This window comes from Eschscholzia californica, unplaced genomic scaffold, assembly GCF_041429995.1.
Source record: "Eschscholzia californica isolate CP2 unplaced genomic scaffold, dmEscCali1.0.p SCAF_2, whole genome shotgun sequence".
NCBI classification, from domain to species: domain Eukaryota; kingdom Viridiplantae; phylum Streptophyta; class Magnoliopsida; order Ranunculales; family Papaveraceae; genus Eschscholzia; species Eschscholzia californica.
The window spans coordinates 40,790,482-40,816,907 of NW_028238309.1; the positions used below are offsets into that span (position 1 = coordinate 40,790,482).

The 26,426-nt window shown below is 40.7% G+C and overlaps 1 protein-coding gene across 1 annotated transcript; it reads left to right on the forward strand.

The window, feature by feature from the left end:
* Positions 1 to 1,200: 1,200 nt before the first annotated feature.
* Positions 1,201 to 9,419, forward strand: LOC147557935 (uncharacterized). Its single transcript, XM_086658963.1, has 5 exons — positions 1,201 to 1,730; positions 1,821 to 3,134; positions 6,351 to 6,713; positions 6,804 to 8,026; positions 9,385 to 9,419. Exons 1-5 carry the CDS (start codon positions 1,201 to 1,203, stop codon positions 9,417 to 9,419), a joined length of 3,465 nt encoding a protein of 1,154 aa, XP_086515089.1.
* Positions 9,420 to 26,426: the final 17,007 nt, after the last annotated feature.

Consider the following 26,426-nt stretch of genomic DNA (forward strand, 5'->3'; position numbering starts at 1 on the left):
TCTTATTCCCTTGCACCACCGGACCTATATGTCCGTTTACCGGATGGTTCCCGAGTCAAGGTAGAACACATTGGTACCGTCTATTTTACCAATAGATTTTATTTACAAGATGTGCTTCATATTCCATCTTTTCAATTTAATCTCATATCTATTTCTCAAATATCTAAATCCCTTCGTTGCACCGTCTTATTTGACCGTGATTTGTGTCTTTTTCAGGACCGAACAACGAGGACGGAGATTGGGGATGGTAGTCTTCATGATGACCTTTACTTCCTTCGCATGGAGCGTCCCATCCTTTCGGTTTCAAGTTTAGATAATTCTAGTTATGAGTCTTTTTCTTTATGGCATTCCCGTTTGGGCCATCCTTCTTTTAGTCGTTTTAAATTTTTTAATTCTAAACTTCCATGTTTGAATTTTAAATTTTTATCAAATAAAGTACCATGCGATATTTGCCCTCTTTCTAAGCAATCTCGATTGCCTTTTCCGATTAGTACTTCTTCCTCTTCTCATATTTTTGAGTTAATCCATGCGGACGTATGGGGACCTTTTCCGGTTCCCTCCACCTCCGGGTGTCGCTATTTTCTTACCCTTGTCGACGATTATTCACGTTGTACTTGGATATTTCTCATGGATTCTAAGTCCGAATCCAATAAATTGATTATGAATTTCTTTCAATATGTCTCCACGCAATTTAATTGCACCATTAAGACCTTTCGTTCGGACAATGGTTCCGAATTTACTAATTCATCCCTACAAAGTTGGTTACTTGAAAAAGGAGTTGTCCACCAACGTAGTTATACTTATACCCCGCAACAAAACGGGATAGTTGAACGCAAGCATCGTCACATTCTTGAAGTAGCCCGTTCATTACGCCTTCAAGCTCATCTCCCTCTCTCCTTTTGGGGAGAATGTGTTCTCACCGCGGTTTATTTGATTAACAAATTACCGACACCCACCCTTAATGGTAAATCCCCCCATGAAAAACTCATTGGTATTACTCCTGATTTATCCCATCTACGTGTTTTTGGATGCCTTTGTTATGCACGTATCCCTTTGGTCAAAACCAAGATGGACGCCCGCTCCTCCGCCGGTATCTTCCTTGGGTATCCCAATGGCCAGAAGGGTTATCGAATCTACGATATTTCCACACGACGGATCTTCATCTCCCGCGACGTCACTTTTGTTGAAAATCGATTCCCTATGCACCCCTCTTACTCGGCTGCTTCTTCTCATCTCGATCGCCCAACACCCTTCATAACGATCGACGACAATGATACATTCAACTTTCCGGCGACCGGGCGTTCCACGGTCGCCGTGCCACACAGCAGCACCACCGATGACAGTGGTGCTGCCCTTCCTGTTTCCAGGAACATCACCGATAATGGTGATGTTCCTGTTTCCAGGAACTTCGCTGCCAGCGGTGTTGTTCCTGTTTCCAGGAACATCACCGATGCAGGGGTGCCTCCAGACATCCCTGCTGAACTGGGCTCGTCTTCGCCCCTTATTTTCCCTCTGTCTGAGGTGCCTTCAGCACCTTCTGCTGCTGCTCCTTCTCCAGGCACACCACCTGCCTCTAGCGCCGAGAATTCCCTCGACAACGGCCCGTCTGACTCCCCGACAACAGACGCCACCACTGACCTCCCCGTAGAAATCCTCGGTCGTCCCACACGATCTCGGCGACCACCACCTCACTTGGATGATTATGTGTGTTCCACCTCTTCTTCTGTCAAGTATCCACTTGAAAACTATTTTTCCATCAATTCTTTTTCATCATCTCACCAGAAATTTCTCTCTTCGGTGTTAACTACTACTGAACCTAGCTCCTTCACACAAGCAATGAAATCTCCTCATTGGAAGGAAGCTATGGCCAAGGAAATCTCCGCTTTAGAAGCTAACAAGACTTGGTCAATTACTACTCTTCCACCCGGAAAGCGACCCATTGGTTGCAAATGGGTTATACTCACTGTCCGTGTATTACTTTCTATTGCCGCCATTAAAGGTTGGTCCCTCCACCAGTTGGATGTTAACAATGTCTTTCTCCAAGGCGATCTTCATGAGGAAGTATACATGAAACTTCCTCCCGGTTTTTCATCTCAGGGGGAGTCTAGCGTTTGTCGCCTTCATAAGTCTCTTTATGGTCTTAAACAGGCCTCCCGCCAGTGGTTTTCAAAATTTTCCTCCGTTCTCACTGAACGTGGTTTCTCTCAATCTAAATGTGACTACTCTCTCTTCACTTTTCGCTCTCACTCCACTCAAATTTACGTTCTCGTCTATGTAGACGACATTATTATTTCAGGAAATAATGATCATGCTATTTCCCAGTTAAAAATATTCTTAAATACAGCTTTCTCCCTAAAAGATTTAGGTCGTCTTCAATACTTCCTTGGCATTGAAGTATCTCGTTCTTCACAAGGCATTTTTCTATGTCAACGAAAATATGCTCTTGATATCCTCAAAGATTCTGGACTAACCCCTGCACGTCCATCTGAATTTCCCATGGATCAAAAGCTCCGCCTCAGTCCCACCGACGGCACTCCTTTAAAGGATCCATCAGTTTACCGACGTCTTATCGGCCGATTACTTTACTTAACGGTCACACGACCGGACATCACGTTTGCAGTAAATAATCTCAGTCAATTCATGCAAACACCTAGTCAAGTACATCTAGACGCTGCTCATCGCGTTCTACGATATCTGAAAGGCACCCTTGATAAAGGAGTCTTCTTATCAGAAGATAGCTCTCTCCATGTCACAGGATACTGTGACTCAGACTGGGTTGGCTGTCCTACAACCCGTAGATCAACTACCGGGTATTTTACAATGATGGGTGATAACCCACTTTCTTGGAAATCAAAGAAACAACCAACAGTTGCAAAATCATCTGCGGAAGCAGAATATCGAGCTCTAGCCATTCTCACTTGTGAATTACAATGGCTCAAGTATTTATTACTTGATTTCGGAATTAATCACACGGACCCGATGACAGTTTACTGTGATAATTGGGCCGCTCTCCACATCGCAGATAACCCAGTGTTTCACGAACGTACAAAACACATTGAAATAGATTGTCACATCGTTCGTGAGAAGATTAAAGACAACGTCATTGCCACGCGCTTTACCACTTCAGACAACCAGTTAGCGGATATCTTCACCAAGCCACTTGGAGCAGAACCGTTCAAGAACATTATTGGCAAGTTAGGCGTTACTTCCATTCCCGCTCTAACTTGAGGGGGAGTGTTAGAGATCCACTCCACTCGGTTTATCCGAGTGGATTAGGACGAATATTGAAGCTATAGGAATCCATATAGGATTAGGATTGTTATCATTATCGGATTCCTAATACAACTCCTAATAGGATTATTGTATAGATAAACATGTAATATAGTATCTTATATACTTAAAACTCTTATTATGAATCCTATATATATGGATCAAACTCAATGTTGTAATCATCAAGTTGTAAAGTAATAACAAGGTTTTTACCTAGCTCTCACTCTCCCTCTCACTCGATCATCACTATCACCACTCGGTTTCATCCGAGTTGCCTTTGCAACAGTCCCTCGATCTTCAACCGAGACGATCATCAAATTGTTCTCGGCTTCACCGAGAATCCCACAGTGCACTCTCGGTTATACCCGAGAGTTACACTGCTCCAGCTCGGCTATACCCGAGAGGAACTTCAAGGTTCACTCGGTCTCACCGAAGTGTTATCTCTCTCGGCTTCTACACATCCGTCTTCCTCGAGTTTCATCGAGTTGTTTACTTCAAGGTTTAAACCTTCTCACATGGTATAAGAGCCTAAAGAATTCAATTTTTTTTTTTAAAGATGACTACTCCCGAATCTTCGGAGATCTCTCAAATTCATCCTAACACTAATAGTGGGCCGTTTGATGTTCACCACTCGGATTCTCCTACTACTATTCTCATCACACCGCTTCTAACCGGTGACAATTACTCCTCATGGTCGCGAGGAATGACTAAGGCCTTAAGGGCTAAAGCTAAACTTGGTTTCGTTGATGGAAGCATTGAAAAACCCACCGATCCTAAAGAATTAGAATTATGGGGACGATGTAATGATCTCGTCTCTAGTTGGCTCATCAATTCCGTTGCTCCACCTCTTCGCGATTCAATCTTATATGATGAATCGGCCTTTGATATATGGCACAATCTATATGATCGCTTTCACCAACGCAATGCTCCCAAAATATTCCAATTGAAGAGAGCAATTTCTTGTCTCAAACAAGATAATTCCGACGTTTCTACAAATTTTACCCATCTCAAGGCCTTACAAGATGAACCAATTCCTTGATTATCACCGAGCCTTGTACATGTGGTCATGGTCGTTCTTTACTTGAACGTACTAATCAAGATAGAGCCATGGAGTTTCTTCAAGGGCTTAACGATAGATTTTCATCTATTCGTACTCAAATTTTATTGATTGAACCTTTTCCTTCGATTCTTCGAATCCATTCACTTATTAAACAAGAAGAGGTTCAACAAAACTTGGTCACTCCTATGACTATTGATTCCAACAATGCGGCACTTGCCGTTGGAAGCAACGAGTACAATCAAACTCGTTTTAACGGATCCGAGAGGCAACGTACTAAACGCCCTCGACCCTTTTGTGACAATTGCAAGATTCATGGTCATGATGTCACCTCTTGCTATAAACTCCATGGGTACCCACCAAATTATGGACAAAGAAACCGGAACCGAAACCGCCAAAACACCATCAACCTCTCGGTTTCGGACCAAACGGGCCAGGGGGTGCCTCCCGCAACTTCTTTCACCAATGAACAATATCAAGGGATTTTGGCACTCCTTGACCGAAATCGGCAAGCCACCGCAGCCCAATCCAACGGTAACTCCAACAAGGATACCCATGTAAACCTAACCGGTAAGTACACTTCTTCTTTTCATCCTCCTTGGGTCATTGATTCGGGAGCCGCTAAACATATATGTTCACATATTTCAAGATTTTCTTCTTATTCCCTTGCACCACCGGACCTATATGTCCGTTTACCGGATGGTTCCCGAGTCAAGGTAGAACACATTGGTACCGTCTATTTTACCAATAGATTTTATTTACAAGATGTGCTTCATATTCCATCTTTTCAATTTAATCTCATATCTATTTCTCAAATATCTAAATCCCTTCGTTGCACCGTCTTATTTGACCGTGATTTGTGTCTTTTTCAGGACCGAACAACGAGGACGGAGATTGGGGATGGTAGTCTTCATGATGACCTTTACTTCCTTCGCATGGAGCGTCCCATCCTTTCGGTTTCAAGTTTAGATAATTCTAGTTATGAGTCTTTTTCTTTATGGCATTCCCGTTTGGGCCATCCTTCTTTTAGTCGTTTTAAATTTTTTAATTCTAAACTTCCATGTTTGAATTTTAAATTTTTATCAAATAAAGTACCATGCGATATTTGCCCTCTTTCTAAGCAATCTCGATTGCCTTTTCCGATTAGTACTTCTTCCTCTTCTCATATTTTTGAGTTAATCCATGCGGACGTATGGGGACCTTTTCCGGTTCCCTCCACCTCCGGGTGTCGCTATTTTCTTACCCTTGTCGACGATTATTCACGTTGTACTTGGATATTTCTCATGGATTCTAAGTCCGAATCCAATAAATTGATTATGAATTTCTTTCAATATGTCTCCACGCAATTTAATTGCACCATTAAGACCTTTCGTTCGGACAATGGTTCCGAATTTACTAATTCATCCCTACAAAGTTGGTTACTTGAAAAAGGAGTTGTCCACCAACGTAGTTATACTTATACCCCGCAACAAAACGGGATAGTTGAACGCAAGCATCGTCACATTCTTGAAGTAGCCCGTTCATTACGCCTTCAAGCTCATCTCCCTCTCTCCTTTTGGGGAGAATGTGTTCTCACCGCGGTTTATTTGATTAACAAATTACCGACACCCACCCTTAATGGTAAATCCCCCCATGAAAAACTCATTGGTATTACTCCTGATTTATCCCATCTACGTGTTTTTGGATGCCTTTGTTATGCACGTATCCCTTTGGTCAAAACCAAGATGGACGCCCGCTCCTCCGCCGGTATCTTCCTTGGGTATCCCAATGGCCAGAAGGGTTATCGAATCTACGATATTTCCACACGACGGATCTTCATCTCCCGCGACGTCACTTTTGTTGAAAATCGATTCCCTATGCACCCCTCTTACTCGGCTGCTTCTTCTCATCTCGATCGCCCAACACCCTTCATAACGATCGACGACAATGATACATTCAACTTTCCGGCGACCGGGCGTTCCACGGTCGCCGTGCTACACAGCAGCACCACCGATGACAGTGGTGCTGCCCTTCCTGTTTCCAGGAACATCACCGATAATGGTGATGTTCCTGTTTCCAGGAACTTCGCTGCCAGCGGTGTTGTTCCTGTTTCCAGGAACATCACCGATGCAGGGGTGCCTCCAGACATCCCTGCTGAACTGGGCTCGTCTTCGCCCCTTATTTTCCCTCTGTCTGAGGTGCCTTCAGCACCTTCTGCTGCTGCTCCTTCTCCAGGCACACCACCTGCCTCTAGCGCCGAGAATTCCCTCGACAACGGCCCGTCTGACTCCCCGACAACAGACGCCACGACTGACCTCCCCGTAGAAATCCTCGGTCGTCCCACACGATCTCGGCGACCACCACCTCACTTGGATGATTATGTGTGTTCCACCTCTTCTTCTGTCAAGTATCCACTTGAAAACTATTTTTCCATCAATTCTTTTTCATCATCTCACCAGAAATTTCTCTCTTCGGTGTTAACTACTACTGAACCTAGCTCCTTCACACAAGCAATGAAATCTCCTCATTGGAAGGAAGCTATGGCCAAGGAAATCTCCGCTTTAGAAGCTAACAAGACTTGGTCAATTACTACTCTTCCACCCGGAAAGCGACCCATTGGTTGCAAATGGGTTATACTCACTGTCCGTGTATTACTTTCTATTGCCGCCATTAAAGGTTGGTCCCTCCACCAGTTGGATGTTAACAATGTCTTTCTCCAAGGCGATCTTCATGAGGAAGTATACATGAAACTTCCTCCCGGTTTTTCATCTCAGGGGGAGTCTAGCGTTTGTCGCCTTCATAAGTCTCTTTATGGTCTTAAACAGGCCTCCCGCCAGTGGTTTTCAAAATTTTCCTCCGTTCTCACTGAACGTGGTTTCTCTCAATCTAAATGTGACTACTCTCTCTTCACTTTTCGCTCTCACTCCACTCAAATTTACGTTCTCGTCTATGTAGACGACATTATTATTTCAGGAAATAATGATCATGCTATTTCCCAGTTAAAAATATTCTTTAATACAGCTTTCTCCCTAAAAGATTTAGGTCGTCTTCAATACTTCCTTGGCATTGAAGTATCTCGTTCTTCACAAGGCATTTTTCTATGTCAACGAAAATATGCTCTTGATATCCTCAAAGATTCTGGACTAACCCCTGCACGTCCATCTGAATTTCCCATGGATCAAAAGCTCCGCCTCAGTCCCACCGACGGCACTCCTTTAAAGGATCCATCAGTTTACCGACGTCTTATCGGCCGATTACTTTACTTAACGATCACACGACCGGACATCACGTTTGCAGTAAATAATCTCAGTCAATTCATGCAAACACCTAGTCAAGTACATCTAGACGCTGCTCATCGCGTTCTACGATATCTGAAAGGCACCCTTGATAAAGGAGTCTTCTTATCAGAAGATAGCTCTCTCCATGTCACAGGATACTGTGACTCAGACTGGGTTGGCTGTCCTACAACCCGTAGATCAACTACCGGGTATTTTACAATGATGGGTGATAACCCACTTTCTTGGAAATCAAAGAAACAACCAACAGTTGCAAAATCATCTGCGGAAGCAGAATATCGAGCTCTAGCCATTCTCACTTGTGAATTACAATGGCTCAAGTATTTATTACTTGATTTCGGAATTAATCACACGGACCCGATGACAGTTTACTGTGATAATTGGGCCGCTCTCCACATCGCAGATAACCCAATGTTTCACGAACGTACAAAACACATTGAAATAGATTGTCACATCGTTCGTGAGAAGATTAAAGACAACGTCATTGCCACGCGCTTTACCACTTCAGACAACCAGTTAGCGGATATCTTCACCAAGCCACTTGGAGCAGAACCGTTCAAGAACATTATTGGCAAGTTAGGCGTTACTTCCATTCCCGCTCTAACTTGAGGGGGAGTGTTAGAGATCCACTCCACTCGGTTTATCCGAGTGGATTAGGACGAATATTGAAGCTATAGGAATCCATATAGGATTAGGATTGTTATCATTATCGGATTCCTAATACAACTCCTAATAGGATTATTGTATAGATAAACATGTAATATAGTATCTTATATACTTAAAACTCTTATTATGAATCCTATATATATGGATCAAACTCAATGTTGTAATCATCAAGTTGTAAAGTAATAACAAGGTTTTTACCTAGCTCTCACTCTCCCTCTCACTCGATCATCACTATCACCACTCGGTTTCATCCGAGTTGCCTTTGCAACAGTCCCTCGATCTTCAACCGAGACGATCATCAAATTGTTCTCGGCTTCACCGAGAATCCCACAGTGCACTCTCGGTTATACCCGAGAGTTACACTGCTCCAGCTCGGCTATACCCGAGAGGAACTTCAAGGTTCACTCGGTCTCACCGAAGTGTTATCTCCCTCGGCTTCTACACATCCGTCTTCCTCGAGTTTCATCGAGTTGTTTACTTCAAGGTTTAAACCTTCTCACATACAATAACCAATGTAGCGAGAGCAAATATAGTCAAACCTTACGATAAAAAGAAATTGGAATTGCATAGAATTGATCTTCACACCTCTCTCTATAGAATTTACTAGTTTTGATAGATCTTAGAAAGCACAAATGCAAAAATATAAGAGTGATTAATAATTATATTCATTTTAAAGAAAGAAAAAAAAAAACGTGTAGTGGGAGAATTAAAACCACAGATACAAATCACATTGTCGACGAGTGAACTACAACTTTAATCATCTTTATTATTACTTGAAAACACAAAAAATTAATTGGAACCCCAGAAAGTTGGAAAAACAAATCTCTTTGTTAAGAACTTGAAATTGAGAGCACATTTGCACACTCCAAGAAACCAATGAGTACACTCCAAGTATTGAGAAGGGAAAACAAACAAAGTAGCAAAATGAACTACTTTAAGAGGACTTGAAGTTCCGGCCTCAAGTGTGGGAGGTCAATGCTCTGATGTAGTTATATATTCTGTGAGAAATGTTACAAAATATGAGGGACAGTCTCCAAGAGACCAATCCTGCAAGACCATATGTGATATGCCAATACTATTAAACTCTGCTTCTGAGTGTTGTACATGTTCATTTAGTTAAAACTGTGCTAGAGGCAGAGACTATACCTTAGTCACTATATAAACCTCAACATGATGCACTCCAGGTGTATTAGACCTCAGACCTTAGCCGAAACCTTGAGGAATAGACTTTTTTTACTCGATACAAAACTAAGAGAACGAAAATAATGTATGATTTGTTGGGGTCCCTCCTTATAATTAAAGGACTCCTAGTTGGAATAGGATTTCCCTTATTCCTTGTTTGGGGAAAAAATAGAAACTAGTTTCTATTTTTTCAAACCTAAAAAGGAATTCCTATTTCTATTGGTAAACCTCCTTATTTATCATTATAAAAGGGAGTGAAAGGGAAGAGATTATACACAACAACTTCCAGAACAAAGAGAAGTCAGAGAAAGAGAGATTTCTGAAGTGGTTCTTTCAAGAGAGATTGAAAGAGCAGAATATTGGTTTGAAGAAAAGAAGATTATTAATCTTGTGAAGCAATTTAGTTTGTGGTTATCTTCTTCAACCTTTAGTAATCTAGGATTTGTTCAAATCCTAAGGAGTAAGAGATTTTATTTCTTTGTTTCTTTGTTCAGTTTATCCACCATAGGTTTGGTGAAGAGTTGTCCAAGAGTGTTTCTACACATCTTGAAGAATTGTGTAAACCATTATTTAATTATAGTGGAAGATTTCTGGACTAGGTCCCGTGGTTTTTTACCTTCTAGTTTGGAGGGGTTTTTTGCCACGTTAAATAATCTTGGTGTCTCTACTTTTACTTTCACATCGTTTATCTTCATATTCCTGAACAAGTTAATTAGGGTATTTTTCCTAACAAGTGGTACCAGAGCTAAGGTTAGATTTATTGTTCAGAAATATGGAAGTGAATACTAATCGCATGATTAGTTTAGATGGAGAAAACTACTTGATGTGGAAAGCAAAAATGGAAGATTTGTTATACTGCAAAGACCTAGCTGCACCCATTGAAAATCACGGTACAAAACCGATGAAGATAGATGAAGAAGACTGGAAGGTATTAGATCGTAAGGTTGTTGGATTTATTCGACAATGGGTAGAACCCAGTGTTTTTCATCATGTATCAACGGAGACTTCCGCTTATAGTCTATGGAGGAAATTAGAAGAATTGTATGATCAGAAGACAGCTGCCAAAAAGGCTTACTTGTTTAGAAAGCTAGGAAAATTACAATATAAAGAAGGAACCTCAATTGCTCAACACTTGAATGAGATGAAAAGTCTAGTAAACCAGCTTTCTGCAATGAAGTTAGTTTTGGATGATGAGTTGCAGGCCTTACTTCTTCTAAATTCTTTACCAGATAGTTGGGAGACATTGGTGGTGTCTCTTAGCAATTCTGCTCCTGATGGCATAATGCGTATGAATCACGTAACAGGTAGTTTGTTGAATGAAGAAACAAGAAGGAAATCATCGTCAGACGAGTCTCATTCAGAGGCACTTGTTACAGAAAGACGGGGGAGAGGTAAAAGTAGAAAACCTCATAACCGTGATAAGTCAAGGGGGAGATCAAAACCAAAGAAAGAAGTTAGATGTTTTGGTTGTGGAAAAATGGGTCATTACAAGAGTGATTGCAGGAAACCAAAGAAGGAAAATAAAAAGGATGATGAAAAACAAGATAATGTTGCTGCAGTTGCCTCAAGTGATGACATTATCTTACTCTCAGGTTGTGGAGACACTTGCTTAAGTATGGCTGAGTCAGAACCAGAAACGACATGGTTGGTTGACTCAGGTGCTTCGTATCATGCTATTCCATGTAAGGATTTCTTTAACTCTTACAGAACTGGTGACCTTGGCAAAGTCAGGATGGGAAACTTAGGTTTCTCAAAAATCGTAGGAATTGGAGAAGTGAAAATTGAGACGAGCACAGGGAGTACATTGATTCTTAAGAATGTGAGACATATACCAGATCTTCGATATAACCTAATCTCTACCGGAGTATTAGATGATGAAGGGTACCACAGTCACTTTGGTGATGGAAAGTGGAAGCTCACAAAAGGGTCAATGGTGATAGCAAGAGGGAAGAAGTGTTGTACTTTATACAGAACTCAAGTAAAACTGTGTAAAGGAGAATTGAATGCAGTTGAAAAAGATTATTCCACTGATCTTTGGCGTAGAAGACTCGGGCACATGAGCGAGAAAGGACTTCAAATCCTTGCTAAACGACAAGACTTACCGAACGTAAAAGGTATAAATTTAAACACTTGCTCTCATTGTTTAGTAGGAAAGCAACACAGAGTTTCCTTTCAAAGGAATGCATCTGAAAGAAAATCCAGTGTTTTAGAGCTTGTTTATTCTGACGTTTGTGGACCTTTAAAGGTCAAAACACTTGGTGGTGCTTTGTATTTTGTTACTTTTATAAATGATGCTTCCAGGAAAGTTTGGGCATATGCCATAAAGACCAAAGATCAGGTACTTGCAGTTTTCAAGAATTTCCACAACATGGTAGAAAGGGAGACAGGAAAATCATTGAAGTGCATTCGCACTGACAATGGAGGAGAATACATCGGGTCGTTTGAAGAGTATTGCAAAACCCATGGTATTCGACATGAACAGACAGTTCCCAAAACTCCACAACAAAATGGTGTAGCAGAACGCATGAATCGCACTATTGTGGAGAGGATCAGATGTATGCTCTCAGAAGCAAAGCTGCCTAAAAGCTTCTGGGGTGAAGCAATGCGTACTGCATGTTATCTGATTAATTTATCACCTTCAGCACCATTAGATGGAGATGTAGCTGAGAGAGTGTGGGCTGGGAAAGAAGTCAGTTATGGACACCTAAGGGTGTTCGGTTGCAGGGCTTTTGTGCATATACCTAAAGATCAAAGAGCAAAGCTTGATGATAAAGCCAAGCAATGCATCTTTTTAGGGTATGCAGATGAGAAATTCGGATACAGGTTATGGGATCCAGTCGATAAGAAGATTATTAGAAGTAGAGATGTGGTCTTTCTTGAAAATCAAACTATTGAGGACTTCGGGAAAGTTGAGAAGCATGAGAATCATAGTAATGATCTTATTGATCTAGATCCACATATCTCTTCTAAGGTTATGCATGATAATGCAGGTGAAGAACAAAATCATGAAGATGAAGCTCATGAAGATGTTCCTATGGGTGATGATGTTGAGCAAGGAATGGAAGTTCAACATGAACCACCAGCTGAATTGAGAAGATCGACTAGAGATAGAGCACCATCTACCAAGTATCCTCCACACGAGTATGTGATGGTTACAGATAGTGGAGAACCACAGTGTTATGAAGAAGCCATAGATGATGAACACAAGAAGGAGTGGTTGAAAGCTATGGAAGATGAGATTGAATCGTTGCATAAAAACAACACTTTTAAGTTGGTTGAAAAACCTAAGAATAAGAAAATTCTTAAAAATAAGTGGGTGTTCAAAATCAAGACCGAAGAAAGAAATTCACAACCACGATATAAGGCACGCCTAGTGGTGAAAGGATTTGGGCAGAAGAAGGGTATTGATTTTGATGAGATTTTCTCTCCGGTGGTGAAGATGTCCTCTATACGGTTAGTATTGGGATTGGCTGCAAGTATGAACCTAGAAATTGAACAACTAGATGTCAAGACCGCTTTCCTTCATGGTGACTTGGAGGAAGATGTGTATATGGAACAACCAACAGGGTTTGAAGTTAAAGGTAAGGAACACTTGGTTTGTAAGTTAGAGAAGAGTTTATATGGGATGAAACAAGCACCAAGACAGTGGTACAAAAAGTTTGAATCATTCATGAAGGATCAAGGGTATCACAGGACGGCTTCAGATCATTGTGTTTTCGTTCATAAATTTCCTGATGGAGATTTGATTATACTTCTACTTTATGTTGATGATATGTTGATTGTTGGTCAGGATGCTAATAAAATTAGCAGGTTAAAGAAGGAACTAAACAAGTATTTCGATATGAAAGACTTGGGTCCAGCAAAACAAATTTTTGGCATGCATATCTCTCGTGATAGAAAAGCTGGAAAACTTTGGCTATCACAAGAAAGATACATCGAGAAGGTTCTAGAAAGGTTCAATATGGACAAAACAAAACCAGTGAGTTGTCCATTAGCCAGTCACTTCAAGTTGACTCGTGATCAGTGTCCATCAACTAGAAGTGAGAAAGAAGAAATGGAGAAAATTCCTTATGCTTCAGCTGTAGGAAGCTTGATGTATGCAATGGTGTGTACAAGACCGGACATTGCATTTGCAGTTGGAGTAGTAAGCAGATTTCTTGCTAATCCAGGCAAAGAGCATTGGTTAGCAGTGAAGTGGATTCTGAAGTATCTTAGAGGTACGTCTAAAGCTCGTATATGTTTTGGTAATGATAAGCCAGTATTAGTCGGTTACACAGATGCAGACATGGCAGGAGATGTAGACTCTAAAAGGTCCACATCAGGCTACTTATTTACACTTTCAGGGGGAGCAGTGTCATGGCAATCTAAATTACAAAAGTGTGTAGCTTTATCTACTACAGAGGCAGAATATATTGCCATTACAGAATGTTGCAAGGAGATGTTATGGATGAAGAGACTGTTAGAAGAACTTGGTATGAAACAAGATTATTATGTTATTCATTGCGACAGTCAGAGTGCCATCCACCTCAGTAAGAATTCTAGTTTCCATTCCAAGTCCAAGCATATAAATGTGAGATACCAGTGGATCCAAGATGTTCTTGAAGAAAAGGTGTTGAAGATCGAGAAAATCCATACTGACGACAATGGTTCAGATATGATGACAAAACCATTACCCAAAGGCAAACATGAGCTATGTAGCAGTGTTGCAGGTTTGGGGATGGTAGGTCCCTCTTCATAAGTCGGGAGGGGGAGTTTGTTGGGGTCCCTCCTTATAATTAAAGGACTCCTAGTTGGAATAGGATTTCCCTTATTCCTTGTTTGGGGAAAAAATAGAAACTAGTTTCTATTTTTTCAAACCTAAAAAGGAATTCCTATTTCTATTGGTAAACCTCCTTATTTATCATTATAAAAGGGAGTGAAAGGGAAGAGATTATACACAACAACTTCCAGAACAAAGAGAAGTCAGAGAAAGAGAGATTTCTGAAGTGGTTCTTTCAAGAGAGATTGAAAGAGCAGAATATTGGTTTGAAGAAAAGAAGATTATTAATCTTGTGAAGCAATTTAGTTTGTGGTTATCTTCTTCAACCTTTAGTAATCTAGGATTTGTTCAAATCCTAAGGAGTAAGAGATTTTATTTCTTTGTTTCTTTGTTCAGTTTATCCACCATAGGTTTGGTGAAGAGTTGTCCAAGAGTGTTTCTACACATCTTGAAGAATTGTGTAAACCATTATTTAATTATAGTGGAAGATTTCTGGACTAGGTCCCGTGGTTTTTTACCTTCTAGTTTGGAGGGGTTTTTTGCCACGTTAAATAATCTTGGTGTCTCTACTTTTACTTTCACATCGTTTATCTTCATATTCCTGAACAAGTTAATTAGGGTATTTTTCCTAACATGATTTACCATCATCTTAGATCCAGGTGTATTATCAGCATGAAATACTATACTATGATGCAGTCTTCATGTATTATTGGCACTAGCAAAAAGCTAACAAGAGAACCAATATCATCGAGTAACTGTGTTGAAAAGTAATGGAAGAAAGACTGACAACATACATGAGGATTGCTTAGCCAAATTAGGTTTTAGGGATTAATAAGTTGGGTCCCGTAGAAGTTGCATTAAACACCATTATTGATGAAACTCGCTTTCAAAGTAGTTAGAAGCTTTGAAAAAGAGGTTGCAGTTTGTATATAAATGTCATGATACTCTTTCTCCTAAGCATTAAGCATTTTCAATTATTCAAGTATATATGAATTGACTAAAACCGAATCATTCTGCTTTAATCTTATTAAAATTACTTTGTTTTTTTGCTGAAAATTAAGGATTAAAATTACTACTATTGATAAGAATATATATGTTCTCTTTTTCGAAGATTTATGACATGTCACATGTATACTTGGGTCTATCGCCCATTCCCCCTCCAAGAATCAAGATATTTCAGTCCCAGTTATTTTGGCAAATTTGCCATCACTAAACATACACTACCATCTGTTGTCTAAGAAGGTTAAGTGATCTACCAACTAACATAAAAACAAAAGGTCGTTGTTAAGTAGACGCCCAGTTTTAGTAAAGAGACACCCATGTTAAAGAGGCACTAGCAGCCCATTCTTAAATATTACAGGCATAGACCTAATGATAGAGAGGACGGAGACCCACAATAGTATGCAATAAACTTTTGGTCAATGTTTTGTTATCCATCAAAATTCAACTTTTGGACGCATTTTCTCTTTGTTTAAGTAGATGGTTTAACTTAGTTTCTAAATTTTAATACCTTTTTAAATTTTCATAAATCTAATGTAAAACAAAAGTAAAGCACGAATATCTCAGCCCAGTTGACCAAAATTGTCAACAAAATGCCAAATTTGAAAATTTCATGGGTGAAATCATTTTTTCTTAAATATTTGAATTATATTTTGGTCAACTATGACGAAATTTATTTCAAATTTTGAGGAGGAGATTTTACCTCAGTTGTTCGTGTAAGGTAATGTAAACCCTTGCTTATTTCATTGATCACAATGTGTATATATAGTTACAATGGAATGGGTTAAATACGGAAATAGCTAAATATACATCGAGATAATTACGGAAGGAAATATAGAGAATATACAATAATGGACCGATAATATTGTGGAATATAATTATAGGCTAACACGCCCCCGCAGTTTGAGCCGTAGAAGACCGAAGGCATAAACTGGATCGAAAACGGTGAAACAAATGCTTCGGCAGGCCTTTGGTGAAGATGTCGGCATATTGATAATCAGCAGGGACGTGGAGGACCTTGACGGATCCAAGACGGACCTTTTCTCGGACAAAATGGATATCCAATTCGATATGTTTTGTGCGCTGGTGTTGAACTGGATTGTCGGAGAGGTAAACAGCCGAGATGTTGTCACAGTAGATGATGGAGGCGTGGCGAACAGGGATATGTAATTCCAGTAGAAGATTACGAACCCAGCTAAGTTCTGCAACGGTGTTTGCCACGGCGCGATATTCGGCTTCGGCGCTGGATCTTGAAATAGTGGATTGTCGCTTAGAAGACCAGGAGATCAAGTTGGATCCAAGATAAACACAGTAACCGGAGGTGGAACAACGAGAGTCAGGGCACCCACCCCAGTCAGCATCAGAGAAGGCAGTCAATTCTGTGGAAGACGACGGGGAAAGTAGTAAACCTTGATCTAAGGTGCCTTTAATGTAGCGAAGGATCCGTTTCAGAAACTGAAAATGTGGTTCTCGAGGAGCGTGCATGAATAGACAAACCTGTTGCACGGCGTAGGCGATGTCGGGTCTGATAATCGTGAGATACTGTAAAGCCCCGGCCAAACTCCTGTATAAAGAACCATCTGTAAAAGTGGGGCCGCTGTCGGCGCTAAGTTTAGATCCGACTTCGACAGGGGTGCTAGCGGGTTTGCAGTTAGACATGTTTGCTCGAGATAAAATATCAGCTGCATAAGTTGATTGAGATAGGAATAACCCGTTAGCTTGTTTGGTTACAGCAATACCCAAAAAATGATGTAGAGTCCCCAGATCAGTCATTTTGAATTCAGCAGTAAGTGACTTAATGATGTTCTGGAGCAGTTGATCGCTGGAGGCAGTCAAAATAATGTCGTCAACATACAGTAACAGATAAGCCATCTGGTCCCCATGGTGATAGATGAAAAGGGATGTGTCGCAGACACTGCTCCTGAAGCCACACTTAAGTAGATAACCTGCAAAACGCTGATACCAAGCTCGTGGAGCTTGCTTTAGACCATATAAAGATTTCTTAAGTTTGCATACAAATTTGGGATTGGTTGTGGAGGTGAACCCAGGGGGTTGAAACATGTATACGGTTTCCTTCAGGTGCCCATGTAGGAACGCGTTTTTAACATCAAGTTGGTGAGTCGACCAACCACGCGAAATAGCAAGACTGAGCACCGTGCGAATGGTGGTGGGTTTGACAACCGGGTTGAATGTGTCATCACAGTCGACACCCACTGTTTGGCTTTTCCCATTTACTACTAAACGGGCCTTATGACGTTCTAGAGATCCATCCGCGTGAAACTTGTGTTTGAAAAGCCACATGCATCGTATAACCGGGACATCAGGTGGTCGAGGGACAAGTTCCCACGTATTGTTGGCCAATAGAGCTTCATATTCGTCGGTCATGGCAAGTTTCCAGTTAGGATCGGATAGGGCGGTTAGATGGGATTTCGGTAGAGGTGACATGGTGGGTGAGGTACGGGTATGGAGGGAGTAGGGAAGTTTGGGTTTGAAGATGCCCGAACGTGAGCGAGTTTGCATTTGGTGGGACGGTCCGGGTTGCGGTGGAGTTGCGGATGGGTTGGGGGAGGGGTCAGGTGGGACAGTGTGGTCGATGGGTGGGGTGGATTAGGAGGTGAAGGGAGTGGGTTGGGCTGGTTGTGGAGCGGAGTTGGGTGGGGTAGGGTTTCGGTCCGGGTTTGGTTGGTCGGATGAGGATCGGGCAGTGGGTTGGATAGAGGTAAAATAGGTTGGGTCAAAGAGAAGGGGATTTGGGTCGAGAAAATCGTGGGAGGGTGGAGGTGTTTGAGGGTTGTTCATCGGGAAACTGGTCTCGTCGAAGGTGACATGACGAGAGAAGATGGTTTTGCCCGAGGAGAGTTCAAGACAACGATAACCGCGGAAGTTGGCCGGATAGCCGAGGAAGAGACGCGGGGTGGCTCGGTGGGTGAGTTTATTGGGCCGAGTGGTCGAGGTGTTGGGGTAACATAAGCTTCTGAAGACGCGAAGGTGGTCGTAGGAAGGTTCTCGAAGGTACAAGAGGGACAAGGGAGTGCGGTTTTGGTGCAGTTTGGTGGAAAGAATGTTATGAAGGTAGCTGGCTGTATGGAGGGCCTCAACCCAAAAGTTGGAGGGAAGAAATGCATGGGTGATGAGAAGGGTGAACATGATTTCGTTAAGACGACGAATCATGCGCTCCGCTTTACCGTTTTGTTGAGATGTGTGCGGGCAAGAAAAGCGAAGCTGGATGCCATGTTGAGAAGAGAAGTTGTGAAGGATGGTGTTGTCAAATTCTCCTCCCATGTCACACTGTATAGCTTGGATGGGTAGGCGAAATTGGGTGGTGACGAATTGGTGAAAATGAGTGATTTTGGTGTATGTTTCCGACTTAAAACGGAGGGGATAAACCCATGTGTATTGAGTAAAGTCATCAATAATTACTAAATAATATTTATAGCCCGCATGACTTAACAAAGGTGAAGTCCATAAATCGCAATGTAATAACGAGAAAGGACATAAAGTATGAGTACTCGAATCAGAAAAAGGTAGTCGTTTATGTTTCGACAACTGACAAGCCTGACAGAGAGATGCGCTCTTCTGTTTATTACAAGAAATAAATTTATTCAAACGAAGAAAATCCATAACTGGTTGACCCGGGTGACCGAGTCGATTGTGCCAGCAAGGAGAGTCTTGGGTAGAGGCAAAACAAGCAGTGGCGGAAGCATTTTGGGTGAGCGGGTACAGGTCACTCGTACTGTTGTGACGACTCAGGATCGTGCCATCCTTGAAATCCTTCACAGAAAAACCATAGGGGTCAAATTCAATAGAGGTGTAATTATCAATATTGAATTGACGAACAGAAATAAGGTTTTTGACAATGTTGGGATTAAAAAGGATATTTTTAAGATAAAGGGGTTTAGAGGCAAAGTGAAGGGTGGATTGTCCCGAACCCATAACTGGAAGTTTATTGCCATCACCAACAATTATTGACGTTATTGGTGCAATCGTAGGAAAAGTGTCAATATTATTCTTATTGAAAGAGATATGAGAAGAAGCACCTGTATCAAAATTCCACGGGTCATTACTTTCATCTGAATCCACGGAGAGGGCATGAACAGCTTCAGCAAGTTGAGTTGGTTCAAGGGGATCTACTTCTGCCAGATTTGCTTGAGCCGACCGACGACTGCCACGGTTATTAGGGGATTGAGGGGGAGCCTGCGGGTGCCAAGGTTGAGACCAATTTTGGGTAGGGTAAGGACATGGGGGTGGAGTCCTGTATGGAGGAGCCCAATACGGTGGGTAATAGGGTTGTTGATGTTGGTGGTTTGGGTATGTAGGTTGATGGGTAACAGGCCGGTTGTAGGTGTGTTGGGGTGGGTTAGGTGGGTTGCGGGTATTGTGGTAGGAAGGGCTACGGTTGATTTGGTTATTGGGTCGGTAGTTTGGACGGTTATTAGGCCTGTTGTTAGGGTTGCGGTTGTGGTTAGGGTTTGGGTTGGAAGTTGGTATGGCAGCCGCAATGGCGGGGTTTTTGGTAACGGCATCCCGTGTTTTGAGACGACAGGCCTCGGAGTTGAGTTGGTCAATGGCGTCTTCCCAAGTAGGTAAAGAATTATTCAAGATGGAGGCTATAGTGTCGAATTCCTTGGGAAGGCCCTTAACGAGATGGAGTACTCTTTGTTGATCGTTCATGGGAAAATCTAGGGCATATAGTTGGTCGGTTAAGTCACGTATCTTTTGACAATACGCATCAAGTGAAGGCATGGAAGCTAAGGTAAGGTTGGCTAGTTCATGTTGTAGGGCTTGGGATCGGGGTCCTTTGTTATTTCTAAAGAGGTGTTTTACCCGTAACCAAGCTTCTAATGCTGTGGATTCATCGGCCATGACGCGGACAAGTAGATCATCCGAGAGAGTACCATAGATCCATTGTAAAACAATGGAGTCAATGGTCTCCCATGAAGCAAACTCGGCAGATTCCTTATCGGGTGACGGCGAACCGTCGATGTGACAAAGAACATTGTAACCTTTTGCATGGAGAGTAAACAGTTAAACCCATAAGGAATATGAAACTTTTGTACCATCAAGGATACGTACCTTATGTTGAATGTTTGATACCGTATAAACTGGGTGAAGTGATTTGTGAGTGGTTGCTTCATTGGATGAAGAAGGAGCTTTGTCGGCCATGGGAAGAATGGAGGGTTGAAAGAGCCGATCGAGATCTGGCAAGAAGGGATGGGACGGCAATGGTTTGATCGAAAACAAACCCTAGAAAGCTCGATACCATGTAAGGTAATGTAAACCCTTGCTTATTTCATTGATCACAATGTGTATATATAGTTACAATGGAATGGGTTAAATACGGAAATAGCTAAATATATATCGAGATAATTACGGAAGGAAATATAGAGAATATACAATAATGGACCGATAATATTGTGGAATATAATTATAGGCTAACAGTTCGTAATATAATACAAATAGTTTAAATAGATGGATTTCATCTGTGAAATTATATTATCTTGTGATTTTTAGATAATTTTAACCATATCGTCCAAAATATATATCATCTCCACCATTGTGAAAATGCTTCTAAGAATGAAAGGGTCCAACTAAAAGTCTTGAATTTTGATTTAAAAGTGTAATTTCTTGAAAATAAACATTAAGGAAGCATATTTTTATTTTTATTTTTTACCTCTTTCAATAATTATTCACCCACAATCTCACTACTTCGGCAATTATGTTTAGTTGGTTAGATTGGGAGAACCCAGGGCCGTGTGGTGGGGGGTGCGGGCCGTGCGCCCGCACAGGCCCCCCACCACACGGGGCCCAATTTTAGTTTAAAAGGCGTATCCTATAGAAAGTAAGCTAAAAGAATGTCACAATTTGAACATCTAAATGCAAACAGCTCGGTTGGTTTGATGCCTACCCACCCATACCGCAGGTCCCGGGTTCGAGACATGTTGCCAACTAATTTTGCATCTTTTTTAATGAGCATTTTACTTATGTGTTTTGTTGGTTCCTTTTTAAGAGCAAACTAGTGGCGCTTTGTCTTTTTCTTTTTCCTTTTTTAAGACCACAAAACTTGTTTGATTTTAATAACCTTATTGATTAAAGACTATAAATATCAAATACTTCTTCATCAGTCTCTAGTGAATATGTTTCTCAAAAATTTGCATTTCTCTTGTTCATGGATTTCGTCTCTATTTCAAATCTATTGTAAGTCAAAATTATAATGGACATTCACACATTGAGAAGATGATACTTTAATTTTTTTAGAATCTTACTAGACAATAACATTGGATTATTTCAAAAAGGGTATCGTGTCATCATGAAAAAAAACAAAGAAGCCTAAATGTTAACTCCTTATTCTCATAAGTTAATTTTCATTTCTTACATTCCAAAATAAAGATAAAACTCTCGTCAAATAGTAGAAGTTTTGCATGAAAAGTGTTACGTCAATCATATATTAACATCATACATTGACTTTGGATTCCCAATGATTCAATCTTTATTTTATAGTTAAATCATTTGAAAACAAAAAAAATCAGGTAAAAGAAATCTTTCGACTCTAATCTTTTTCATATAAAGGGGCCCCGTTTCAAGTTTGGCACCGGGCCTCTAAATTGTCAGGCACGACCCTGGGAGAACCCATCCTCCTCCGCTACTGAAGTATTATTTTAGGTCATGAGGATATAATAAAGTTTGCCACAAGAAATCTAACCACAAATATGATATCTAATGGCTGGACTAGGTTAAGGTTGAAGATGGTGGTGGTTGTAGAGAACGACGTGGGTGGAGTTTTGCTATGATTTTAGCATTGTTTGTGAAGTTTAAGGAGCTCGAGAAGGATGTGTGACCAAAACTACCTTGATAAATATTTCTATTATCCTTTCGTAATCCTTATAGAGAATGTTTTAGTCATATTTAATCTTTAAAAATGATGTGTATATACCAATTGGTATAAAGACATCAACAACAACAAAAAGTGATTTGTTTTAGGTGTCTCTTAGGAGTTTTTAGGGAATTCTTTGACAAAGACCACCCCAACATTTGAAGGTCAAGAAAGAGAAGTCTTATCTCAAAAAAAAAAAAAAAAAAAAAAGAAGAGAAGTCTTTTATCCCCTCAAATTTTGTTTTTTTGAACATAAAACTTCATTAAAAGTCGGAGCATGACAAATAGTTACAATGAAGTTTCAAATAAACATATCTATCTAATATTACAACTGAAAGGCTCTTAATGTAAACTCGCCAGCGGAGAATGGAGAGCCAAGTAGGCCAATTCACGCGCCATCATATTCGCCACGCAGGGCAGTACTGAAGCGTGTCGTATGGGCGTGTTGTCAGTTGTCGAGAAGCCTAGAGAGTTAGGTTTTTATCCTCCATCGGACTGAATCTCATCCGTCCGAAATCGTTGAGATGATAACTGAAGAGTCGCCCTCATATATAATCTTCTCCAACCTTAGAGTACTTCCCATTTTTAACGCAAATAAGCAAGCATTCGCCTCACTTCCCATGAACTCGCCTCTATCTTCTCAGTAGTGTAAGCAACGATTTCTCTTCTGTGATTCCTAAGGACTGTTACTATGGAGTTTCCTTGTGGTCCAAACGAACCATCAAAGTTTATTTTAACTACATTCTCTGGAGGAGAAGTCAAATGTATCACTTGTTGTAGTCTGGTTGAGCTCAGATTATCGTTAACATTTGAGACGTTTTATACTTTCAATTGTGTTTGTCTAATGATTGATTTCAGATCTGGTTGGTGGAGATCGAAGTAAAGTCTATTCATTCCCTTCCAATAAAATCAAAGTAAATATAGAGTAAAGTTCTTTCATTCTGATTATTCTTTAATAAATCCTTGATTAAAGTTTCGGGATCTTTGTGGGGGGGACTGGTTCGGCCTGGGATGCAGACGTCCACAGATATTTAAACTAGGAGCAATGTAGAAAAGATGATAGGTAGTTTCAGTACCCTGGTCGCATATCCTGCATGAAGGGTTTAGATTTTCACCTGCTCGAGTTAGATTAGCCATTACAGGTAAACCCTTGTTCAATAACTTCCATATAAAGACCAAAATCTTGGGTTCTATATTCTTGATCTGCCATAACTTCATCCATGGGAACCCATAGTTGTTTATAGGTTTTATGTGATTAGGGGAAATCTATTTGTAGTATGATTTTGACATAAACCCTCCATTTCAGCTTGACATCTAAATCAGTCTATCTTAAGTGATCAGAGGGGATAAAGGGACCTGCAGAATAGCCACGACTGTTTCCTCATCAAATAAGTTAGAGTTCAGGCAAGTGTTCCACTACTTTTTATCATGTAGAAGTAAATCAGAGATCCAGAAAACTCAATTAGTATGTGTTTGTGTTGACTAGTTTGAAATCTTTGATTGTTGGTATCCATGGATCTTGGAAGATCTTAACTGCTGAGCCATCACCAATCTTTGATTGTTGGTATCCATGAAATCTTTGTAATATTTTGCTTTAATTATTTTAACCTATGCTGACCTAGGATTGATTAATAATCTCCAAGCAAGTTTTGCTACAAGAGATTAATTGACACGATGGAGAGATAGTATCCCTAGCCCCCCCCCCCCCCCCCCCCCCATTTCCTTAGGTTTCTAGATGACATCCCAAGGAATGAAATGCACTTTGTGTCTCTCCTCATCGTGATCCAACCAGAAATTGAGTTTCAGTCTCTCTAAAGTGTTTATTGTACCTTGTGGTATGAATCAGGGACTGAGAAAGTAGGTATTGATCGGATTTAATGTTGCTTTGATTAAAGTAGTCCTGCCAGATTGTGATGTTAGTTTCTTTCGTCACCTTGCAAGTTTGGTTTGAAATTTCTCGATTAAGAAGTCATAAGTAGTAATTATGTTTGTGGGTTTGAGGGGTAACATCCCCAGTTACTTCTCCTAGTCCGCCCATGGTTGGCACTTGTAGGTAGTCGGTGAAGCGCGTCCTGGTCTCCTGGGGTACCTCGTACTGAAGTAGACGGATAAAGAGTAACTTCCTCGGAAAATGGATTAGCGATGTTACTTTTGCCTTGCCAAAAGTAGTCCATTTCACTGTCTCTTCCATTTGGACCGTAATGAAACGTCCTAAAGCTTTTGCAAGGATGTTCTCAGTTCGTATGTTGAGATAACCCAGCAGTAGATCATGAAATTGGACGGTGAACCAGGTATATTCACAGTTGTGTTCTGTTGGCAATTTGTCTGATAATCACCATATAACTAGAAAAATGTCATCTCTTGTCACCCACGGTGCGCCCTCGATGATGACATCAGCTTCACACGATGTCTCCATTCGAACTATAAACAAATTACGTTGGACCTCCTTGATAGTATACGACTAAGGTATGTTCCACACCCCTTTCAACTTTCTCAAGAGTAAGTCCAAATAGAAAGTTTTGTGACTCAAATTTTTAGGATACATGATAGTTTGTAACCCGTGTTGGAGACAATATCTTCTGTTATCCGCACGGAATGGGGGGTGGGATCCAATGTTGTTAGAGCTGCTAATTGTTCTTCATAACTTCTTGGAGTATCTGCCATTTGTTGGTTTTAGTGTATCAAAATGGAGATAATGTGTAGAAAAAATCCTGATGACCATAAATCTATCCTAGAGATCATAAAGGAGTATCCTAAAGACCATAAATAAGGATCCAAATAACTGCTAGAAACCGAGTAGCAGTTAGTTGGGCAGCGGTTATCTTCACAAAGGGACGGTCATATGCATAAGCAGAGCGGTTATATGCAACATGGGAGTGGGTATCATCAAAGGAGATTTATCTTCACAAAGGGACGGTTATGTGGATTAGTTGTTGCAATAGAGGTTTTATCCGATGTTTTTCCCTATTGGGATGTAGTTTCTGGGGAAGCATAGGAGACTCAATAGAAGATGACGACAGCGATTCAGTTTCTTAATCGACTGAATCATTAGAGGTTTTTCTTTAGTCAGATTTAATCTTCATTATTTACTGCAAAACTTTTTATAACCAATAACACTGGAAATATACTTTCTCTTTCTTCATTGATTATCTCCTCAGTTGAAATTTGATGATACAATGGGCTTATGGTTAAAAGTCCACTACCTTAACTCAACGGCCAGAAACCCCAAGATAATAATAAACGGAATGCATGTCCACATGGATGTAGTTACAATGTTATCCCCAACTTCTCTTGTAATTATCGTCCGACCTTAAACCAATTTTCAAGTTGTTGACCAAATATTGGTCAGCTTTGACCAGTTTAGACGTCAACTAATTGACCAGGAGAACACATGTCGGATCTCAAATACGCATGAGCGAGACTTTGACCAAAACAAAAAGATAGGTAGACTTGAAACAACTTTGTCACCTAATCCATGACATGCGAGGTCGGGACAAGTCTCTTAGGCACATTGGAATTTTTCATGACTTAAAGGCCAGCAGAAGGGAGTTAAACTCTGCAACTTGAGCCCTAACATAGGAGGTCTGCAGAAGTTTGATCGGCATTGTTTGAAGGAGATGTCCTTCGGTCAATGTGACAAATCGATCATTTTTCAGACAACATAAGTAATGACCACTAATTCAGTCATTTTAGGGATCATTATGTTTAGCTCGGAAAAAAACTAGGATTTGCAGCTCAAGTGATTGACCCGCGGCTAAGAACAACCTAATCCTGTAACAGGTTACACACAACGAGCGTCGTCCTGATCGGAAGAAAAGACTAGTGGAAATAGTGCATAGGGTGCACATGGGCGTGGGAGAGTGTTGGTCCAAGATGGCTTAAGCACGACCAACCTAGGGTGGGGCTATGGGAAGCGCCGCCAGGTAAAAGGAGTCCCATTACGTGAGACTCTTCATGGTATGATTGAGTGTCCCATGTGAGGATTATCTTAATCCTCAACAGGAATTCTCAATCGGAGATACATTCTGGTTCAATCTTATCTAATACTTAGATGAGTTCTGATTTGAGCCTTATAAGGTATCCAAATTCGATTGGAATTGGACTTGTGAAGTATTTATAAAGGATATGTTTAAACCAGAAAAAGAGGGAAAATGTTTCAGAACTATTCTCTGACTACATTGGCAGAAGAATAGAAAAAAAATATATATTTTTTCCCATCAAGCAATTTAGTCAATCAGAAGGAGTTTTGATCTTCACCATCAAAGAGGAATTAAGAGTGGTCTTGAACTCGATTCTTGCTAACATAAAGATTCGTGACCAAGTCAATTTCTCATGTGTCCCAAGTAG

Coding starts and splice junctions, on each gene's coding strand:
- LOC147557935 (XM_086658963.1), top strand. CDS start 1,201: ATGCACCCCTCTTACTCGGCTGCTTCTTCTCATCTCGATCGCCCAACA. Junction 3,135..6,350: donor TTTACCACTTCAGACAACCA/GTTAGCGGATAT, acceptor TCCTGTTTCCAG/GAACATCACCGATAATGGTG. Junction 6,714..6,803: donor TCCACCTCTTCTTCTGTCAA/GTATCCACTTGA, acceptor TACTGAACCTAG/CTCCTTCACACAAGCAATGA.